This window comes from Photinus pyralis, unplaced genomic scaffold (assembly GCF_008802855.1).
Source record: "Photinus pyralis isolate 1611_PpyrPB1 unplaced genomic scaffold, Ppyr1.3 Ppyr1.4_LG3a, whole genome shotgun sequence".
Taxonomy (NCBI): domain Eukaryota; kingdom Metazoa; phylum Arthropoda; class Insecta; order Coleoptera; family Lampyridae; genus Photinus; species Photinus pyralis.
The window spans coordinates 18998410-19019140 of NW_022170509.1; the positions used below are offsets into that span (position 1 = coordinate 18998410).

Below are 20731 nucleotides of genomic sequence, written 5' to 3' on the forward strand. Positions count from 1 at the left end.
TCTTGAAATGTGTACATTTACCTACTATATATAACAGGATATGAAAACTGAGAAGCTGCAATTTTTGTATCAAATTGATATACGTATAAACGCAGAGCGAGACTACTATGAACTTTTTAAGAAATTCTGTCGGCAGAGTGAGACTTAATGAATTGGCACTTTTACACATGAATAGTGATATATTAGACCGCATAAATGTTGAGGAAATTTTGGATAAATTTGCTTCACAAAAGGCTAGAAAAAAAATGTTTTGGAGAACTATGACTTTTTTATTATTTAAAAATACCTACCTTTTTCGATTCAGTTTTAGAAAATTATTATTTTTTGTTATCTAAAAACGCAAATGATTTATTTTTCGTGAAATTATACTATTCCATTTATTTTCTATTAAAGACTAATTTTTTAATAAAGGATTTTTTTAGGTGCCGGGTGGGCGCTTAAAGCGCTGTGCCGAGGGGAGAAAATGTTCCTAAACCGGCACTGTTTCCAGATAGATCTACAAATGTCCAGAAAGATTGGAAAATTCCTGGGAAGGCTTGTAAATTAATTAAGAACAGTTCGCATGGCATGTCTTGGCGTCTGTAAAATATGCTTGGTATTAATTTTTGGATGTGAGCATTGAATAATATATTATTCAATGATGTGAGTAAGGTTGTTCAGTTGGTTGCCTAAAAAAAGGGTGCCTTGGGTTGTCTGGTTTTTAAATTTGAATTCAGATATTATACCCTTTTGTTATACATTCATGTAACGCTTGTAGCATAAGTTACAGCAATTGAAAGTCTCACAGGGAAGGACAAAGGTATTCACAACTCAATCTTCTTCAGTCTAAGATGAGATATCTTTCTCTCCTTTCAAAGTACATATGTCAGATGTCATTCACTACTCCCATACTTTTTTGTCTCTTTTGATAGCAATTTTTCTTTAGCCTCCGTAATTGAAGCTCTAGGATCATTAATGGCCCCAAAAAATTGCGTAACTCAACAAAAGATCGCATGTATTCATTCCCTAATCGTTTTGCTGCATCATAACGTAAAGTAATTAAAGGTGGGGTGTATTGTGAGTAACTGACTACCTGAACCTGTTCGTTAAATAACCGGTGACCAGCGAAATAATGCGACCGTTTTTACCTGGAAGTTGAGTATTCCACCAAAATGTATTTTTAGACATGGCTTATTTTCGAGTTTTGATGCATTTACTGCAACCGGAAGTAGTCAAATCCTAAAATTACTGTTTCCCGCGCGTTGCCCTGTCCGCGGCGCGGAATCGTTCAATTCAAATTGTTCGTTGCCGATAAATGCAATATTGCTGATAACGTTGTTATCGTGAGATTTTTTTGTGTCGCGGAAACAGTTTAAACGCGATTTGTGGTGGAATTGACTGGCGTGGTTTCCAGTTTACGGTTCGCTTTTCAAACTTTGCTTACATTTTAATTACAACACAATAGAACTGCGCTACTCTTATGTTACTGTAGGTTAGTTTGCTTTTAGTATTACGCTCGTTCGTTTACTTTCACTTTTCTATCGCTCGGTGGGCGCGAACAATTGTTCAGATAATGTGTTTTCAGATAAGTGAAGTAATGATAGCGTTTCGCGCAATTTAAATTGTTACACTTACAATGAGAAGTGCACCAAAGTGCATTTAGAATTGTAACAAGCAAATGCAGGTGTGTTAAACGCGTGGGACCTACATGAATATTGTGCTACAGATGTCTAATTGTTAATGTGAAGTGCAGGTGAATCTTCAATCATGGATGAAGACGATGGTGCGGTTCGAGTGGCTGTCAGGTAAACCATTTTTCATCTAGTTTTTTCGCAAAGTTCTCAAAATTCGTCATTTTTCGCGCCCGAGTGGTTTATCCTTTCAAGGATATGGTGTACCTCTCCGTCGTGTGGGATGAAAGTATACTTTCCAAATTTGTAAACACAAAAAGCGCGCGGTTATTTACTCTGTCGGTCGTGAAGCTTTATTTAATTATAGCCCAAATGACTCCGATTTTTGAATTAACTTAACCGCCGGGATGAACACTCTCGGCTATACTTACCTAAAAATACTCTCCGCACTTTATTTATATCTAGAACTACCATTTCGTCTTAAGAACATTATTTTTTACTGATCATTAGATGGCCAGAAAAGGTGTCGCATCGTTTTCGCTATGGAGATATTAAAATCCAATATTGGATACCTTCAAAATGCATTACTAGCTCTATTCTGGCCTTGGATTGGGAATACAAAAAATCTGAAATACGGGTTTTTTTTAAATCGATTGAGAATCTTTGCACTAACTTTTTTTATTAGAAATTGAAATTATGAGAAAATATACAGATGTTCAACGTTGGTCGATACCGGACCCTTAAAATCAAAGTCCTGTCGAAGGATTACAATAAGTAATATTTAATAAACGTTAAGACCTCGGTTAAGACTGGACACTCATTTTTGCATAATTTAATTATAATTTTAATATTGTACAAATATCACTGGATCCGAGACTGGATCTCAATTCCCTGTTTGTTTTATAGTAATAGATCTGACTTCTGAGCTGACTAAATTAAATTAAATCTCACCATCATTCACATCCAAAGACATGGTTAAATTTCATGCTCTTATCTAAATATTTAACATGGAATTCATGTAGAACAACAAAATTAAAAATGTGGACCTTAGTAAAGATAAACTGACAAAATTATACCACTAATGCACGTAGCTAGAGACCTTATGAAGGGAAGAGAATTGAGGCAGCAGAGCGGGTAGCCCCAAAAGGGTTGACGGTTCTTCAACATGAAAGTTACGGATCTAAAATTGTTTTTTGAATAGAGTTTGCAAAATCGGAAAAATTGCATGTATCTTAAATTGAAAGTATTTATTAAAGAATCGACCAATGGAAAAGAAATAGTGCCGCATTTATTTTTTATAGTACATATTTCTGTACAGATAGCTCAGATGAAAAGTAACCTTCTTTCCAGCTAATTACAAAGAGTACCAATTACCAATCGAGACTATAGCTATTCATTAATACAATAGTTAATAGTAGGACATCAAAATGGTCTGAACTAATCCAGTAGCCCAGGTATGGACAGATTCCTTTTTAAGTCACTATACACACAAGGTAACGTCTAGGTTGGGGATAATTTTATCATTGAGACAAATTTGCAAGACAGAGTGTACCTTTGTTTTTGAATAAGCATGTTTACGTTATAAACTTGTCATAAATATATGCATGAACTTGATGTCATTCTGAGCAGGAATTTGAAATTCTTAACGTCACGAGGACGACCGGTTGTTTGACAAAATAGTTTTGAATTCTTGTAGGTATCCTAAAGGGCAAAACGCATTTTGCATTATTTAGACAAGACTAGGTCTGACCTAGATCTAATTATAAACGTATGGCTTGGGTTCATAGTAATTATTACACTATATAACAGAGTAGAAATTCGTACCTGCAATATAATTAAACATATCGCTAAGCTAATTATAATTAATTTGATAATCGTGCTTCTATAATGGACCGATGAGTAAACACGAAATAATAAGATATAAATATGCATTATGTAATGTGTAAAGATGGGAAGCGACACCGCAATTTTTACCTTGTTTAATTACTACGTCAGTGAGAAATTAATGACGCAATTTATATTTGAACAAAATGTCAGTGTGTACTTTCCTAATCTGTATATTGATTTATTTTTATGACCTACAAAGATTGGCTAATGCTAATTAATTATAATCGCCTATTTGTTTATCCGAGAAGCAAACTTAATCTGTTTCTGGTATAAATAAATTTTAAATAGAAAAACTGTTTCTTGATGGCAAATTGTGTTCCTGAAGTTCAAAAGTGTCTATATGCTTTTTTTTTCGATATTACAAAAAACCAAGACATTCCAAAAGGACACCACCGGATATAAGATATTTTTGGTTCAAATAAATTTTAATTTTCATGGTAGGTAGGTGTACTTATATTTAGTCTCGTATTTAGTTAATTTGTACTTTTTTCATTTATTTCTTTTATATTTCCGGTTGAATTTCCTGTCATTAGTAGCGAAAGCAGTGCCTGTTTGTGTTCACGGCGGGCCTTAAGCCCTTCAATAAACTTGGGCCCCGCTTACTACCCTTCCTCAAAGTTCCTCAAATTTTTTATTCAATGAAAGTCCCTATCAACTATTACAACAGAAAAAGGTAATTGCCCTCGTAATTGCCCTACCAACATTATGGGGATGTCGACATTCATGCAAACTTTGCATTTATGTAATTCCTTAGGGAAAACGCAATGCCTTGATGTATAACTAAATTTGTATGCAAGGTAGACATTAAGCCCCGTTAAGCGCTTTAAAGATTTGGGCTCCTCACTACCTTTCCTCAAAGTCGGCCATTACTGCAGAAATTCCTTAAAATAATTAGTGTGATGCCCACATTTAAGCAAAATTTGCATTAATCTCGGTAAGGAAAACGCATTGCCTTGATTATAATATATAAACAGGAATAAATTAGTCTCGAAAATACTGTTTTTATTCAAAGATATAGTAACTAAATTTCGCGCCTATTTTTGTTCACGGTGATCCCCAAGCCCTTCAAGAAACTTGCTCACTCAGAACCAGTGTTTCGATCACTTGTGTCCACATTATTTATTTCGTATCATCGATCCTTGCTAACTTTATTAGGGGGGTCCGTTATGGTTATACGCATACCGGAAATGGTCGTTACTAACTTGGTGGACCTACTTTTGCTACTACCCTTCCTTAATGTGTGGGAACTAAATTTTTCGATCTTCCTGTCTTGGTCACTTTTCGGGAAGCAAAATGCACTGCACTGTTTACCTGGGGAGCTTGTCTTGGTTGTGTCTGTGGTAATACGTATGGGATAGTGATCACTGGAATCCAATCCAATTTATAGTATACCATTGAAGGATTGTGCTTAGTTGAGGCGAACGTTTTGCTATTTATTTCTTTGAAAATACAGGGAAAACCAAACCCAAGTAGGGTTGCTATAAGGCCCTTCACTTAAATCGAGTGCTTTGTGTAAGAAAGCGGGAAAACAGGCATTTCCATTACGTAAAGTCGGGACAAAATAAAATAAAAAAGTACATACCTATGTATATGTTTGTATATTTTGATTGCTGTTATTTTTTAACAATTTTTTTATTAATTTAATAAAAATTATATAATGTATTTGTATTTAATTTGTACCAATCGTATTTTTTCGATGAGCGAATGTTTTTCGAAAGTGTGCTTTTGGATTTTATATAGACACTTCAGCAAATCGGGACTTTTTTTCTATAATTCTGGCGGCATGTATAATTTTGCTCGAAAAGCGGGACAAATGGCAATCCTACCCCCTAGATATTTGCAGAAAATAATTTACTGACTGCTAGCAATCGATTTTTTAACGCCATCCCAAAAGGTACTCGTTCTCAAAAAGTATTAACGTTACTCGATTTTGCGGCGTAATCTTTTGTAATTTTTTCTTACACTATCTTTAAAACGTGCAATATTAATGAGTGAAAGAGTAGAAACCGTAAACAAATGCTTGGTTGAACTAAACAGCATCGGGCATGGTATTTTAAGAGACAATGCATGAAACGGAAGTGAGTTTTTATGTTCATTACGAAATAACAGGCAAGTGTAACATCCGTTAGCATTTAAAAAAAAAGTTTATAATAACTATCCCAAAATTTAAAATTTACTTGCGCATCAATTAACATTTAAATTACTTTTACTTATTACTGGACAATATGCGAAAACGTTAAAAGAATTAAGTAGATTCGAATTTAGCTTAGCTAGTAAAGTATCATATTTGATTCCTAACATCAAATAAACTATTACTTTTACAAGAAATGTCAATTTTTATATGTTTGAAAATGTAACTACCGCTCGAACTACCGTTTTTGTCGAGGTTTTTGTATTCACTTTCAAAAAATAAAAAGTGCACTGTTGCGCACCTTTTATGTCTGTCTGTCTGTCTCAGTCACAAAGGCTTCGGAACTACATCACTTACAAACTTGGTGTTGGTGTAATTCGATCAGAAATTAAAAATTATTTCATGTTTGTATTCTCTTTAAGGCATGAAATGTCCATAAGGGCTATTAAAATCGAAAAAACAAATTTGCAAGTGCACTCTTCGCTTCTTGCTCACAAGAGGCTTAACGAATTTTTTGAAATATCTTGCACTTGCACAGACACCATTTTTATTTGTCAAAATTCTTTCTATTCTTTCCATCTTACTTGCTAAAGTAATATCTATTAAATAAAAAAATTGCAACGTTCTAAAACGGAGAAGACAAAAGAAAGCAAAGAGGCCGAGAAAATCCGCCCCGAAAGCATATGAAAATGCTACAACAGTCAAAGTAGTCCAGTAAACCGAGGCCTGTTCCAAGGGAACCGAGAAAGCTGGGAAATTAAGCAACCCACCTGGCAAAAATTATCTTCTTCTTAACGTTCTACAAAGACTTTTAATTCAGTTTCAATTAAAAACTCCTATGTAACACACATTTCGAGACCCCTACGGAAGGGGAGGTTCAGCGAGTTTATGAGTTTTTCGAGCTTTCCAATACGCTAATTCTAAATCTGTAAGCTCTTTTGGTATAATTTATGTCTTCTGCAAACTTGACGTTGGTTTGACATATAAAAGCTCAAAAATTGAGCTTTTGAACGCACCAATTCCCAATTGTTGAATTCTGGTGAGCCGATGGAAGATCTCAGGTACATCTACAAATTTAAGACTTTCTTTATATTGACATTGACCGTGAGTTTCAATTATCCCTCAAAGACCTTTACAAATGAAGATAAATTTGTGGTTAATTTTCTTATTTTATAATACCAGATTTAACTCCATTATCCACTTAGGAGTATAAAACATGCAATCATCACCTATTAATAGTTATAATGATGCTGTATTTTAATCGCTTTTGAAGAACGATGAAAATGCACGTCAACAAGAATTACCTTCAACCATTGAATAAAAAATTAAAAGAACTCAAATGTGGCACAATTTTGCTTTCTATTGATGTTAAGTTCGCGAAAATAGCTTTCGGGTTTATATATCAATGAGCGAAATTTTATTTTTGCTCTGGGAGTGGATACTTTCAATGGCAAATTCTCGGGCTATTTTAACGTGTTGAGGTAGTGAATATTTATGGCTCGGTCACTCGTCGTTACTTTTCTATTGACTTGATGAGCTTAATTAATATTTAAACTGTCCACTACTTTGTGTTAATTTGTACTGTAAACCTTTGATTATTGTTATATTCAATGCTGTAAACCTTGAAAGTTTGTACCTAATTAATTAAGCGCGTGCAAATGCTATGCTACGACAGTAGCCGAAGGAACCATTATTGGGAAAAGACGGGAAATAGGACATTTTGTAGGAGTGTTCAGTACTTGGGGAAATATTTTTCGGAAATAACGAGGAAATGCTCAGGTTGTATAAGGAAAGGCGAATTTGGGAAAGAATTAATGAAAATTAGACAGAATATGCTGTGATCAATGGCTATGGGAGGCGCCGAGTTCAATCCTATCTAAACTATGATCTCGCAGTTTCCATTTAAAAGAATTTTTTTTACCACTTTTACTGTTCAGGGGTTCGGATTGTCCCTAGAGCCGACATGGAGAGAGGCGGAGCGGACAGGCTTCACGCGGTCGATATCCACCAACTGGTCCATAGAGGTGCAAGTCAAGTCACCTGAAACTTTAAATGTCTATAAGGGCCTTACACACTGTTGTGGTTTTTTAAAGTGAGTAAGAAATACTTGACGGTCTTTGGGAGATGAGAATGCAATTGCAGTGAAAAGGATTAAGAGGAAAGTCGGTGGAAATCTTGTAGACACTCTTAATATTATACTGACGTTTAATTCTACCCTACTACCTTAAGAAAAAAGATGCAGCTTTTAACGTTTTAAGAGGGAGGCTGTATATTCCACCTCCAATACGCTAGTTACATATGTATGTTATACTGCAATTGTTATCCCTCAACACTCAACAGCCTTTAGGTACCACGCCAACAAGGTCTTATAAGATCGCTCTATCTAGGTCTATTGAGCCTGGCGACTGTGTGACGTTTTGCAGGAAAGAATACATTTCCTTTTGGCCAAGAGATCACTGTCGATGGGAAAAATGTCATTTATGTATAGTTTCCCTACAAAATAGTTTTGTTTTATTAATTAACCATTGAATCATGTTTTTACTCAATGATTTAACTGTATTTGCAGTCACGAAAATACTGTTATGTATGGTTCAATCGCAGTTTAATTTATTTCCACGATTCGGTACATCCCACTGCAGTAGAGAAATCGTGGAATAGTGCTATGACCAGTAATGGGCTAATGGCCACGGTCGCCGGTAAATGAACTCGTACACCTTGTTGCACAGTTTTTATAGTTGTTGACATTTTTTTAATTGCAGTTTCCGTTTCACGCGCCAATAACGTTTTTAACATAGTAGACATGTTTATTTATATCTAGGTACAATGTAATTACTGTTGTGACCCAGTTGCTGAATTGCCACAATATTTTTGTGTTTCATCGTTTTTGATCACCCTCAATGAAATTAAACCAAAAGTTTAGTGTTCAGTTTGCTTTGTTGTTCGCGTGAGTTTCACTTCATTATAATTAAAATTCAGTTAAAGTATGGACGACCACGTTCGGAAACATGGCATATATTACACCTACAGAATTAATAATACGCTCATTTAAGAGATGTGGTTGCTTGTCAACATATAATTCATTTTTTGTAACCCGTTTTACAAATACTTCTAATCAGAATATGAGGCATTATCGAAGATGAAGATGAAATTTTTGTCCAAAATCTCTTCCTCCACCTCAGTTGATTGATAGATTTGTGTATTGCATTATTGTTTCTGCACTATTCATGGAGCATTTGCATGAGAAAAACTAAGCAATTAAATACAACAAGGCTAAGTGTTAATGGTCAAGCAAGGAGTTTTATCTTTTAGCCTATTACGTCCACTTAATTTGCCACGGTGCCTCTTTGAAAGTTAGAAAGCTACGACAATTTTGCAAAATTTTCGCCTTGATGTTAAATTTATTACGTAACATTCAAAACCTTGCTAAATATTTGACTACTTGATTTGAATTCATTAACTCAGAGATTCGTGGTCTAATGTTTTACATTTTTATTCAAGTACCTACGTCGCATCAATTAAGTGGGAACACGTATAACCATCGTATATTACCTACTGATGGTGCTTCTAGCCCAGCCCACTCGCCAGCCCATGACATACTTCGATCTCGATTTCTTAAATATCAACTTCAATAATCGAAATGCAATACCTAGGTTCTTTCAAGAAACAAATTTGATACCTAAATAGCAGTCATAGTAGTCTGCCTGAGAATATCGAAATATAAATTACAAAAAATTTTATTGCAAACATCTTCCCCAAGGGCAAGTGGGACTAGCCCGTAAATTGTGTACCTACTGTTGCTTTTTGTTTGAGCAAAACTTTGTTGGAATAAACAAAACTGTTTATTTTAAATAAGGGATGAAACGTGGTTAAATTTGTAACAACATTTTCAAAAATCTTATGCTAGATTCTCATTCTATGCAACAGTATTAGTATCTAACCACCTTTCTGGGGGCTTATTTTTTAATACGCATTTTTGATCATATCTTGTATGTATTTATGATGTTGTATTTTGTAATATTAATTACTGTCTTTTTTTCAGGATTCGACCTCAAATACCACGTGAAATAATAGATATGTGCCATGTATGTACCGCAGTTACTCCCAATGAACCTCAAGTCACTCTGGGCTCAGATAGATCTTTCACCTATGACTATGTATTTGATACCCCCGATAATCAAGATAATGTTTATGATACCTGCGTGGCCTCATTAGTAGATTCTTCATTGGAAGGGTACGTATCTTTATTTTAGGAAATGCAGAGTGGGAGTGCTCTTTGTGTTTTATTTACGGATAGGAACACAACCAAGGCTCCAACAATATTTGCTCCTTAATGATATTGATTATTTTCGAAATGACGGCGCCGCGCCGAATTTTTAAAGAAAAAATGAATGTCACTCGACCGATTTTTTAAGGTTGTTGTGAGCAACGAACGGTGAATTTTTTACGTGCATGTCTTCGTACAAACTAAAGTTGACGTACCTATTTCACGAATTTTTATAGTGTTAATATCAAATGACCCAGTATTAAGGGTGGCTTATTTTAACTGAAATATTATGCGCTGTAAGTTTGACCATTTGAATTTGTAAGATATGGTCATCATTTTAAAAACAAAATTAGTTCTGTCGACAAGTTAGTAATGCGTGGAATAGTCCATTTTTCTCATTTATTTGCTAATTTTACATAACTATTTAGTAGTGTTTGCCGTGAAATTATTACAAATTACCTAGCTTAAGGGGCCACACCACAGTGCGGTCTAAAAATAAATTATTTTAATCTGTGGGTCTGGGTCATTTACATTAACAAAATGCTAATGGAACTGTTGATTGAATATCTGATTTCTCTCTTTTGAAACTTGAAACTTTGACATATGCCTGGCGTCGCCGCCTCTCCCAGGATTTAGTCAACTATCGTGAGGATGCGTCCCTGGTAGACACTATCAGGGACGTTTCTCCACTACTTTGTTGGCATCGCGCTGGGCCGCGACATATGCCAAACAATGTGGTGGATTTTGTGGATTGAGGGGGTTGTGGGGGGCGGCTAACTGGGTGTTATCCGACTCGAACGGGTACGGCCACAGCTTCGCCACTGGTCTTCTGCCATAGAAGGAACTCTGCTTTCTAGTGATAGCTTCTTATGCGGGCGTTCATTGGCTTCCGATGTTCCTATCCTTTGGTCTCGTTCCCTTCCCGGTTTTCCCTCGTGTTAGGCCCTTTTTATTGTTGTCCTCTCGCTGCGTTACTTTCTGTCTCCTTTTCCTCCACCCCTTGGCTTCTTCCTCCACCTCCAGTATTCTTCTGCTTTCTTTCTTCCTTGATGTGTGTCTTTGCTCTTTTCTTCCATCTTCCCATGGTAATCCCCGAGACCTCTACCGTTTGGTTTATGGTGGTGCTCCATGTGTGGCAGGGTCGGCGTACCTTCCATTCCGAGGCACACACAATCTTGGCAGCCCGTATGATATGGCCTTTGTTCCTCTTGTTGGTATGTCCAGTATCTCATCTGAATCATCTTCAGTCTCCTGGTAATCATCTTTCCTTCTAGTAGTTCTCTTCTCTGCTTTCTTGTGAGGTTGCTGTTTTCTTCAGTATCCTGAGTGCCTTCCACTCCGCCCTCCTCAATGTTCGTCTGTTGCTCCTTGTTAGCGCTGAAGTGTTAATTCCGTATAACATTGTCGGTGCTATGTTCGTGTTGTAAATCATCATTTTCCAGCTGCCCGGTATTTTCTTCTCTCGTAAGAAGTTCCAGATTCCGTGTGTGCTTCTGAATGCGTTGGTTATTCTGTCTTGCACTGCGTTGGGCCTGCTGAGGGTGCTGCTTATGTACGTTCCTAGATATTTGATCTTGTGCTTCATAGTTATCTCCTTCTCGGCTATTATGGTCTTCTCTCCTTCTTTGTACTGGGGGTGTGGCACTCTTATCATCATGTAGCTTTCGTTGTGTATTTGTAGGTCCACCATTTCCAGGTGTACCTGGTACCATGCTGGCCTGGACGAAGTCCTCAGTGTCTTATAAATTATCCGGGATTACAAATAGATCGTTCACGTACGCCAGTAATGTCGGTAGTAGTAATTGGCCGCCTGTGCTAAGGTTCGTCACCACCATCCTTGTTTGTTCTATAGCGTGGTCAAGTGCTATCGCGAAGAGTCTTGGGGAAGCGGACATGCTTGTTTGATCCCCCTGGTTTTCTTTTAGTGTTCGGGTTTCTTCCAAAACCATTGTATACTAGTATACTCCTTTTGCCACGCGTTTATGGTTTTGTTGATTAGGAATTTGGGTAGTCCCAGCATCGCCCACGCTGTCATTGGTATATTATTTTCTGTTTCCCCCTTGTTTCCTCCTTTTGTATTTTTTGATGTGCCTATACCATTACATTTGCATATTCCTCTACATTGGTCTGAGTTTGGCGATGTTCTCCGCGAACACGGGGAATTCCTTGATTTCGTGTTGCTCATAGGCTCCGTTTTCTTCTTCCTTGGCTTCCCTTAGCTCCTTCTTTGTTTCAGGTTAGTGTGGGTTTTGGCCCGCTTTCTGTTCGGTCACATGGGCGTTTCTGTTTCCCTAGTGTATTCTTTGTTGTTTCTTTGAGCGTTTCGCCGATCTTTTCCGATATGGTATCCCTTCCCCCTTTTTGCTTCTAATCTCTTACTGCTCCTTTCGGTGCTCCTTTCTTTTCTTCTCCCCTGACAGAAGTTTCACATCCCACCCTTCGGTTTCCCCGCTGTGCTCCTTGTCCTTTGTTCTCCCCCCTCCCTCTTGACTTTCCCCTTTACCGTTTTGTGGTCCGATCCTACTGTTTTTGCCCATATGTCTGCTGTGTTCCCTTCCTCCTCTTCACTTTCGTCCAGTCTGCCTAGTTGCGTACTGAAGCCGCCTAGTATGATACCTAGGTTCTTTCCGCACTTTTTTCTGTTGTTTCACTTCGATTTCTGAGTTCCGCCTGTCCTCTTTTGCCCGAGGGGATGTGGCATCCTGTGATTGTTAGTCTTCCTATTTTCATCTTGATTTGGGCCATGGATATACTCTTGCTTTTCCTTCAAATTTCTCCACCTCAATGCCTCGGTGCTTCTTGATTACGATTTCCGTAACTCTGCTGGTTCTCTCCACCTATTCGTCTACGTCTCCTACCAATTGTGGGTAGAAATCTTCCAGGTTTTCCCTGATGTATGCGTTGATTTCTTTTTTAATCCTTTGCTTAATTTCCTGAGAGGCTCTGATGTCCCTGGCAATCCCCTCCGTTGGAGCGCAATCGTTCCAAACAGGCAGTCCCCGTCCTTATTTATACTGATGATGCATTCTAGGATGTGTTCTTTGATCGCACTTCTATTTGATCGCTGATACTTGTCATTTAAGGTCTTAATTCTGATTTGGGTGGTGGGTGCTGTTTGTTAATCGCTAAAAGAGATATCTAGGAGAGATAATTTAGTTTAGTTGTTATGTCACTGAGACGCGTCCCTTCAGTCTATCTTTGGCCACCCCGTATATTCTATTCTGTGAGACTCTAAACTAAAGGTACTAGCGAGAGTAAAAAAGTGTAAAAAAACAGGAAAAAAAAACCGCTTAAATTTGGTAAGAAGTAGGTATATTCAATGTAGCCCCAGTGACTTGGGCCGCTCTATTCTATCTTTTCCCCTTTGTTCAATTTTAAATTTAATTTAGCCTTAATTCTAAGTAAGTAAGAATCTTATGTCTGATTTATTTGAATGCACCTTCAAAATACACACACTTAGGTCATTTTCCCTTTGGGCAAAAGTCAGGGTTCATGACCCTTACAACCTGTACAAATTTTATGCCGGTAATCAAATTATTTGTTTCCCATTCGCAATAAAACACAAAGATTGCCATTTTTGCATTTTTACACTGGGTTAAATTTAGTTAGTCGTGGACCTTTTTAAGGTGCGCACTTCCGCAATTTTTGTAGGTTGCTTGTTACATATTTATGAATTAATTTTGTAAATACTTATGCGAACACCTTAAGAATGTACATGATTTTAAAATTGCATAACAGCTCTTGATCGATCTGATTGAAATGGTTGTCATAATTAGGTACAATGCAACGGTTTTGGCATATGGACAAACAGGGTCTGGTAAAACTTATACGATGGGGTCCGGTTTTGATGTTGAATTGCCTCCAGAGCAAGTTGGCATTATCCCAAGAGCAATTGACCATCTTTTTTATGGTATCAGTTCACGTATTGAAGCTGCTCAGGCAACTGGTACCTTTGTACCTGAATTTAAAGTTATGGCACAGTTTATGGAGTTATATAACGAAGAAGTGATCGATCTTTTTAATCCAATTTATAATAAAGTAAGTTTCTTTTTTCTAGTTCAGTTTGGGAATCACTAACTGGAACTGCTCTCTGCATCTGCTTTCACACTCGTGCGTGATACGTTTTGGTTCATAAAGCTTTAACTAACCATAACTAATGAACTTTATGCTGAACAGGTTTCTTTCCACATTAATTTTTATATTAACTCAGAAAATTAACTGGGTTGGTGGATCTTCTATCCTCTAGAAAGCTTTCACTATCATTATCTTTTTCAGGACAAAGTTTACAAAATTCATGAAGATCTCTCTGGTGGAATCAATATAAAGGGTATTAGTTTAAAAACTGTAGGATCTGCGGAAGAAGCACTTCAATGCCTCAGAGTAGGTGCTTTATCACGTACAACTGCTAGTACGCAAATGAATACACAATCTAGTCGCTCTCATGCCATATTTACTCTACATATAAAACAACAACGTCTTGTACAAGATGACGATGGTGCTGGTAACGAAATTGAAACACTATCCGCCAAATTCCACTTTGTAGACTTGGCCGGATCGGAAAGGTTGAAGAGAACGGGTGCGACAGGCGAGCGGGCCAAAGAAGGAATATCGATAAACTGCGGCTTGTTGGCACTTGGAAATGTGATTTCAGCTTTAGGAGATAAAAGTAAAAAAGCGTTGCACGTCCCTTATAGGGATTCTAAGTTAACTAGATTACTACAAGATAGTTTAGGAGGTAATAGTAAAACTGTGATGATAGCATGTGTTAGTCCCAGTGATAGAGACTTCATGGAAACGTTAAATACATTAAAATACGCGAATCGTGCGAGGAATATTAAAAATAAAGTGTCTATTAATCAAGACAAAAGTTCTAGAACTATTGCACAATTACGACAACAAATTACACAGTTACAGTTAGAATTAACAGAGTACAAACAAGGCAAGCGTGTGATTGGCATTGATGGCAATGAAATTGTTAACGATATGTTTTATGAAAACACCATGCTTCAAAATGAATTAAATCATCTACGTACACGAGTTAAAGCAATGCAGGAAACAATAGATTCACTCACATCTAAAAATACGCAACTGTTAGCTGAGAAGGCGACAGGGAATTGGATTAGTTCAGGTGGTGATAACCATGTTGCCGATATGGTACAAACGTACTTGAAGGAAATTGAAGATTTGCAGGCGAAACTAATGGAATCGAATTACACCTGCGAAGGTTTGCGTAAACAACTTTCCAAAGGCCACCAGGAAACTACAGTCCGCGCACCATCAGTTATTATGGATATTTCCTTTGGTGAAATTCCTGCGGTTTTGGAGGAAGCTAAAAGGGATTTGCAAAGGGATAAACTGCTGTTGCAAAAAAATAAAACTAATTCGGAAATTGATCTGGACAGCAGCGATGGCAGCGACGGTGAGCTCGACAGTGACAGCGAAGAGAAAGATTTTGATTCCGCTTTAAACGACCAGCTTTTGACGCTAACGACCGACATTGACATGAAGCAAAAATTAATTGACGAACTAGAACTGTCACAAAGAAGAATGCAAACCATGAAACAACATTACGAAGATAAATTGATGCAACTGCAAACACGCATCCGTAACACCCAAGAAGAAAGGGACAAGGTGTTGCAGTCTTACTCTACCAGTTCTGTAAAGGACGATAAAGTTAAGAGGGTTAAAGATGAATATACACGAAAACTGTCGGACATGCAAAAAGAATTAAAAAGATTACAAACTGCTCAAAAGGAACACGCTCGATTACTTCGATCCCAAAATGATAAAGAAAATCAACTTCAATGTTTTAAGAACGAATTATCAGATATGAAGAAGGCCAAGGTGAAGTTGATTAACAAAATGAAGGAAGAATCTCAACGCCACAAAGAATCTGAGATGCGCAGGGTACGCGAAATCGCCCAGTTGAAGAAAGAGGGTAGGAAAAATGCCAATATGATCAAAACGATGGAGGCGGAACGTCGAATTAAGGATCAAGTCCTGAAGCGTAAGCAGGAGGAAGTTTCCTTGTTAAGAAAAAATCAAATGAATAGACTTAGTGTTAAAGCGTCGGGGAGAATTAAGTCGAATTCGTTTTCTGAGAAGAGTGCCAAGCAAAAGTGGTTGAAAGTTGAGAAGTGTATTAACAATATAGCCATTAGTAAAAGGGGAATTGTTGAGCAAGAAGTTCGTATGGAACATTTCTTGGAAAAACGAGAAGCGTTAGGTAAGCCTCTTTGAATTGTTAGTTAATTGGTAAGTACGAAGATTTGATTGCTATTATAATATGGCTTTTTGAGTTCCCGTCGCATTTTGAGATCTGAAACAGTTGCCGTTTTATCGCGGGAGGTTTATTAAAAAATAAATCAGAATTTCAAACGCTCTTCCCTAACCGTCCTCGTTTAGGAACTACAAATTTCTAAAATCGTCCTTCCCGTTCGTCATTTCTACTACGGACTCCGGGGGGATAGGGGGCGTCTTTCAATTCATCTTTTGTAGTGCATGGTCGCATCCACACCGTCTCGTTTTCACGCTGGACATTTTTCAAGACAGCAGTTTATTGTCGCGAAACGACGCATGTAAAATTTTTGCCTATCTCGCCACAGCCCGTCGTTTTGCTACCGTTCACGAGTCTTTGAGTACCCAAAATTGGGGGACCTTCGCCATGCTATCGAGAACATTGTTTGCAAGCTAAGACGCACTTGTACGAGATTTTGTTTATGTTTGTGTATGTTGTTCATGAAAATTTGAAGACTCAGCAGCCCACCCCATTCTTATTGAACCAAACGAATTCGAATAATATTTTGTTAGAGTTCACAAAGATTTGAAATAAGATATCCACAGACCACAACCCCATCGGTTACTGAAATTTTTAAGAGATTTGCTATTCCTCAGAGGAGAGAATCTTCAGAAAATTGATCTCGGGAGGCACAAATTTAATTTTACACAGTACAGTTAGGGAAAAGAGGCGGTTGCTTATCGTTACATACCAGATCTTTGTCTGCCACTTTCCTTTTCTATCTAGGAAAGGAGACATGATTAGCAGGAGGTCTGCTTCATATTCCAATGTCCAACCATGGTTGAATCAATACATTTTTTTTGACACCTATTCCAGAAAAACTGACATATTGCTAAGGACCTCCACAATCAACGAAAACTCAAAAACTATTTAATGGCAACTCTATGATAATAATAACAATTCAATTACGCATTTAAAGTAGGAATTCTGGTTTGAAAATTTTGACTTTAATGTAGTGTCTTTGTACTTACAACACAGGACTTTTTTTAGGAAAAGAACTAGAGTTATTACAAGCACGTAGAAAACAAGCCGTTGAAAAGCATCAAGACACTTTGCAATTAGATAGTCTGATAGAAGATATTAGAGAAAATATTAATTACGTTCAGGAAACAATTAGCGAAACACAACACAATGTAATGGAAATTGAAGAAACTCAGGATAATAACGAATCTAACGATATTCAGCAAATTGTCGATACCATGATGGAAGTAAATGAAGCAAAATATCTGATCAAAAAACTGTTCGGTATGATTTTCAATCAAAACCACATTGTTGCGCAGAGGGATGCCAAACTGAAGGAATGTGACGCCACCCTGGCCGAGGTATGTAAATAACAGCAATGTTAGTTGTGTATTAACCATGCTTTTTTTAGTTAAGGCAAGAAAATGCTGTAAAAGGCCAGTTGTTAGATCACGTTTTACATACAGAACATCCCGTTTTTGCCCGAGAGTTAATCACTAGCATTTCCAGTAATGCAAATGAGCCAACTAGCTCTAATTCCAGTAGATCAGGCTCACCAATCGAAATGTGGGTTGTAACGATTCCTTAAGTACCTATTTGAAATTATTTGTACTTGCAGGTTTAATATGGAGACCTCGCAAAGTAGCAAATCCAAAGTTCGTCAACGAACTGCCGCTCCATCGGAGTTATTGTTTGGACTAAAAGCTGATACTGATGACATATCCAAATCTCAAGATTCTAATCTGTTACATGAAAATTCCATTTATAGGATTCCAAGTATTTCCGGAACTCTTAAGTTAGTTCTATAGTTTCTAATTTTTCTTATTGGAAAATAAGTAGTCAATTTGCGAATGGGAGATTTTAACTTTTATAAATGAATCAAATTTTCTTCATCCATGGTAGCGAAATTTATCTTGAGTCTTGTACGTCATTTACCAGCTCATAACGTTAAAATCACTTGAAAGAAATAAGCTTGCGAGCAGGCTTCAAACATTTTTATTTTTTAATGTATAGGTAGATAATTATAATTTGAGTGGCAAAATATAAATTAATGAGAACTGTCACTAACATAAATAAGTTTTTGTAATATGTGTTTGTACTTTCATTTATAGTTTATTTTATTTACAGGCTAAATTCATAAAACTGAAAAATAGGAAGATGCATGCAGCTAATAATAATAATAACATGTGGATTGATGCGGACTTCTTCTTTTTGAGGTCTTTTGATCACATTATAAGTATTCACTTTGTTGTTATTTGTACAGAAATATTGTTAATTCTTTTAGTATTTTTGTTGATATTCCTGTTATTAATATTATGACTAACTATTTATTTCTAAATGTAGTAATCAATTTAAAGACTTAATACAATTAATATTGACTGCAGGTTTTTTTATTGACGTAGTGGTTTCAGAACTAACGCAATCAGTCGTTTTTATTCATTAGAATAAAATAAATAAATGTTGTTTGATTTTTCAATAGGTAGATAAATTCTACACTTTTTCCAAAAAAGGAGCAAGGTGTAAAAATATTAAATACTTTTCTTTGAGATTTAGGTCAAGAGGGACATATTTCAATATGGTTTTCTCATACCATGTGTTTGTACAAATTAAATAGTATTTTACTTATGGATTACATTTTATTGAACAGTGATTTAGCTTCGAAATCAAGTTTCTTTACACTATTGCATTCGTCATGAAGATGACAAAAAGACATTTTTTCATTAAATTGATTAAACAGATTGACAAATGGTGTGTCTTTTGACAGAGATATATGACGAAACCGCCACCCACATCCATGGAGCAGCTGAAATGTATACAACTGTCCAGGATCCTGGATTAAACTTGAGACATTGAAGTCCAACAAAATTGACACTGACTGACTCGCAAGAGTAATTTATAAGATGTGTTTTCCCAAAATTTTTTGGGTAGTCGGTTTTCGGTACCTATAAAGCAAGGCAAGGTTTTTTGCCAATAACTTGTGATTGAGATGTTTAAGCGAAAAATATGAATAAAAAACGAAGTGTAGGTAGGTATACACAGCTTTTTTTTGGGCCGGAAGAAAAAATTGTCTAAGATTGACCGGGAAAACACATTTTCTTATAGAATTTGGCCTATAGAATCCGTAATTTCAAACAGTTCCAAGATTGGGCTACTAGTTCAAAAGTTACAGCCCTTTGAATTTTTTTCTAGTCTATAACTTTTGATTGAGAAGTCTGATCGAAAAAGTACAAATTGATTTGGATTCTACGCACCCTAATTAATAAGAAAAAGTGTTTTCCCGAGAAATTTTGGTGCAGTCGATTTTCGGTAAAAAAGGAAGGTTATACACTGCCTTTTTTTGAGCCCCCCAAAAAAAATTGTCTCAGATCGACGCGGAAAAAAAATTTTCTTATAGAATGTGGCCTGTAGAATCCATAATTGCAAACAGTTCCAAGATTGGGCTACTAGTTCAAAAGTTACAGCCCTTTGAATTTTTTTTCGAAATTGGTTTCTAGTCTATAACTTTTGATTGAGAAGTCTGATCGAAAAAGTACGAATTGATTTGGATTCTACGCACCAAAATTAATAAGAAAAAGTGTTTTCCCGAGAAATTTTGGTGCAGTCGATTTTTGGTAAAAAAGGAAGGTTGTACACTGCCTTTTTTGAGGCCCGAAGAAAAAATTGTCTCAGATCGACCCGGAAAAAAATTTTCTTATAGAATGTGGCCTGTAGAATCCATAATTTCAAACAGTTCCAAGATTGGGCTACTAGTTCAAAAGTTACAGCCCTTTGAATTTTCTTTCGAAATTGGTTTCTAGTCTATAACTTTTGATTGAGGAGTCTGATCGAAAAAGTACGAATTGTTTTGGATTCTACGCACCAAAATTAATAAGAAAAAGTGTTTTCCCGAGAAATTTTGGTGTAGTCGATTTTTGGTAAAAAAGGAAGGTTAATCACTGCCTTTTTTTGAGCCCCGAAGAAAAAATTGACTCAGATCGACCCGGAAAAAAAATTTTCTTATAGAATGTGGCCTGTAGAATCCATAATTTCAAACAGTTCCAAGATTGGGCAACTAGTTCAAAAGTTACAGCCCTTTGAATTTTCTTTCGAAATTGGTTTCTAGTCTATAACTTTTGATTGAGAAGTCTGAATAAATGGCAGTTCAAAATGTACGGTGTCTTGCAAGATCTGTAGAGCAATTGTAGTTTAAAGGCCCGATTTTTGAATAAATTAAATACAATAATTACTAGTGCGCCATCTCCATGGCAATCGATACACTTTCTATCAATTATAGTTTTAGAAGTCTAGTTGAGATGTCGCCACGTACGCACCTTCTTTTAAAATTTTAGTTTAATTTATGCGATTAATAGCAACGTTGCACTTATTATTCCTTAAATGCAGTTCCGTTTTTAAGTTTTTCGGGGCCCTGGGCCATTCGTTCGTGGAGGCCCTCCTTACCCTCAATAAAAACGGCAGATTGAGGAGATTCAAGCAAATCCCTAATTTGAATATGGGCACTCGATATTTGTGTAGCCTGGTTTATAGGCAACACATCATGCTCAATGAACAGAAAACATTTATTTTTGCAATTCGCAACTTCT

At 36.6% G+C, this 20731-nt stretch overlaps 1 protein-coding gene across 1 annotated transcript; it reads left to right on the forward strand.

Annotated features, from left to right (window-relative positions):
* The first annotated feature begins 1116 nt into the window (after positions 1-1116).
* Positions 1117-18532, forward strand: LOC116165373 (kinesin-like protein KIF21A). Its single transcript, XM_031479757.1, has 8 exons — positions 1117-1784; positions 9668-9859; positions 13669-13930; positions 14168-16118; positions 17181-17512; positions 17563-17717; positions 17770-17947; positions 18279-18532. The coding sequence occupies exons 1-8, from the start codon at positions 1747-1749 to the stop codon at positions 18468-18470; spliced, it is 3300 nt and encodes a 1099-aa protein (XP_031335617.1). The 5' UTR covers positions 1117-1746; the 3' UTR covers positions 18471-18532.
* Positions 18533-20731: the final 2199 nt, after the last annotated feature.

Excerpts from the sequence above, each read along its gene's own strand:
- LOC116165373 (XM_031479757.1), top strand. The coding sequence starts at position 1,747 with ATGGATGAAGACGATGGTGCGGTTCGAGTGGCTGTCAG. Across the intron at positions 1,785-9,667 it reads GCGGTTCGAGTGGCTGTCAG|GATTCGACCTCAAATACCAC; the intron begins GTAAACCATTTT and ends TCTTTTTTTCAG. Across the intron at positions 17,948-18,278 it reads GTATTTCCGGAACTCTTAAG|GCTAAATTCATAAAACTGAA; the intron begins TTAGTTCTATAG and ends TTTTATTTACAG.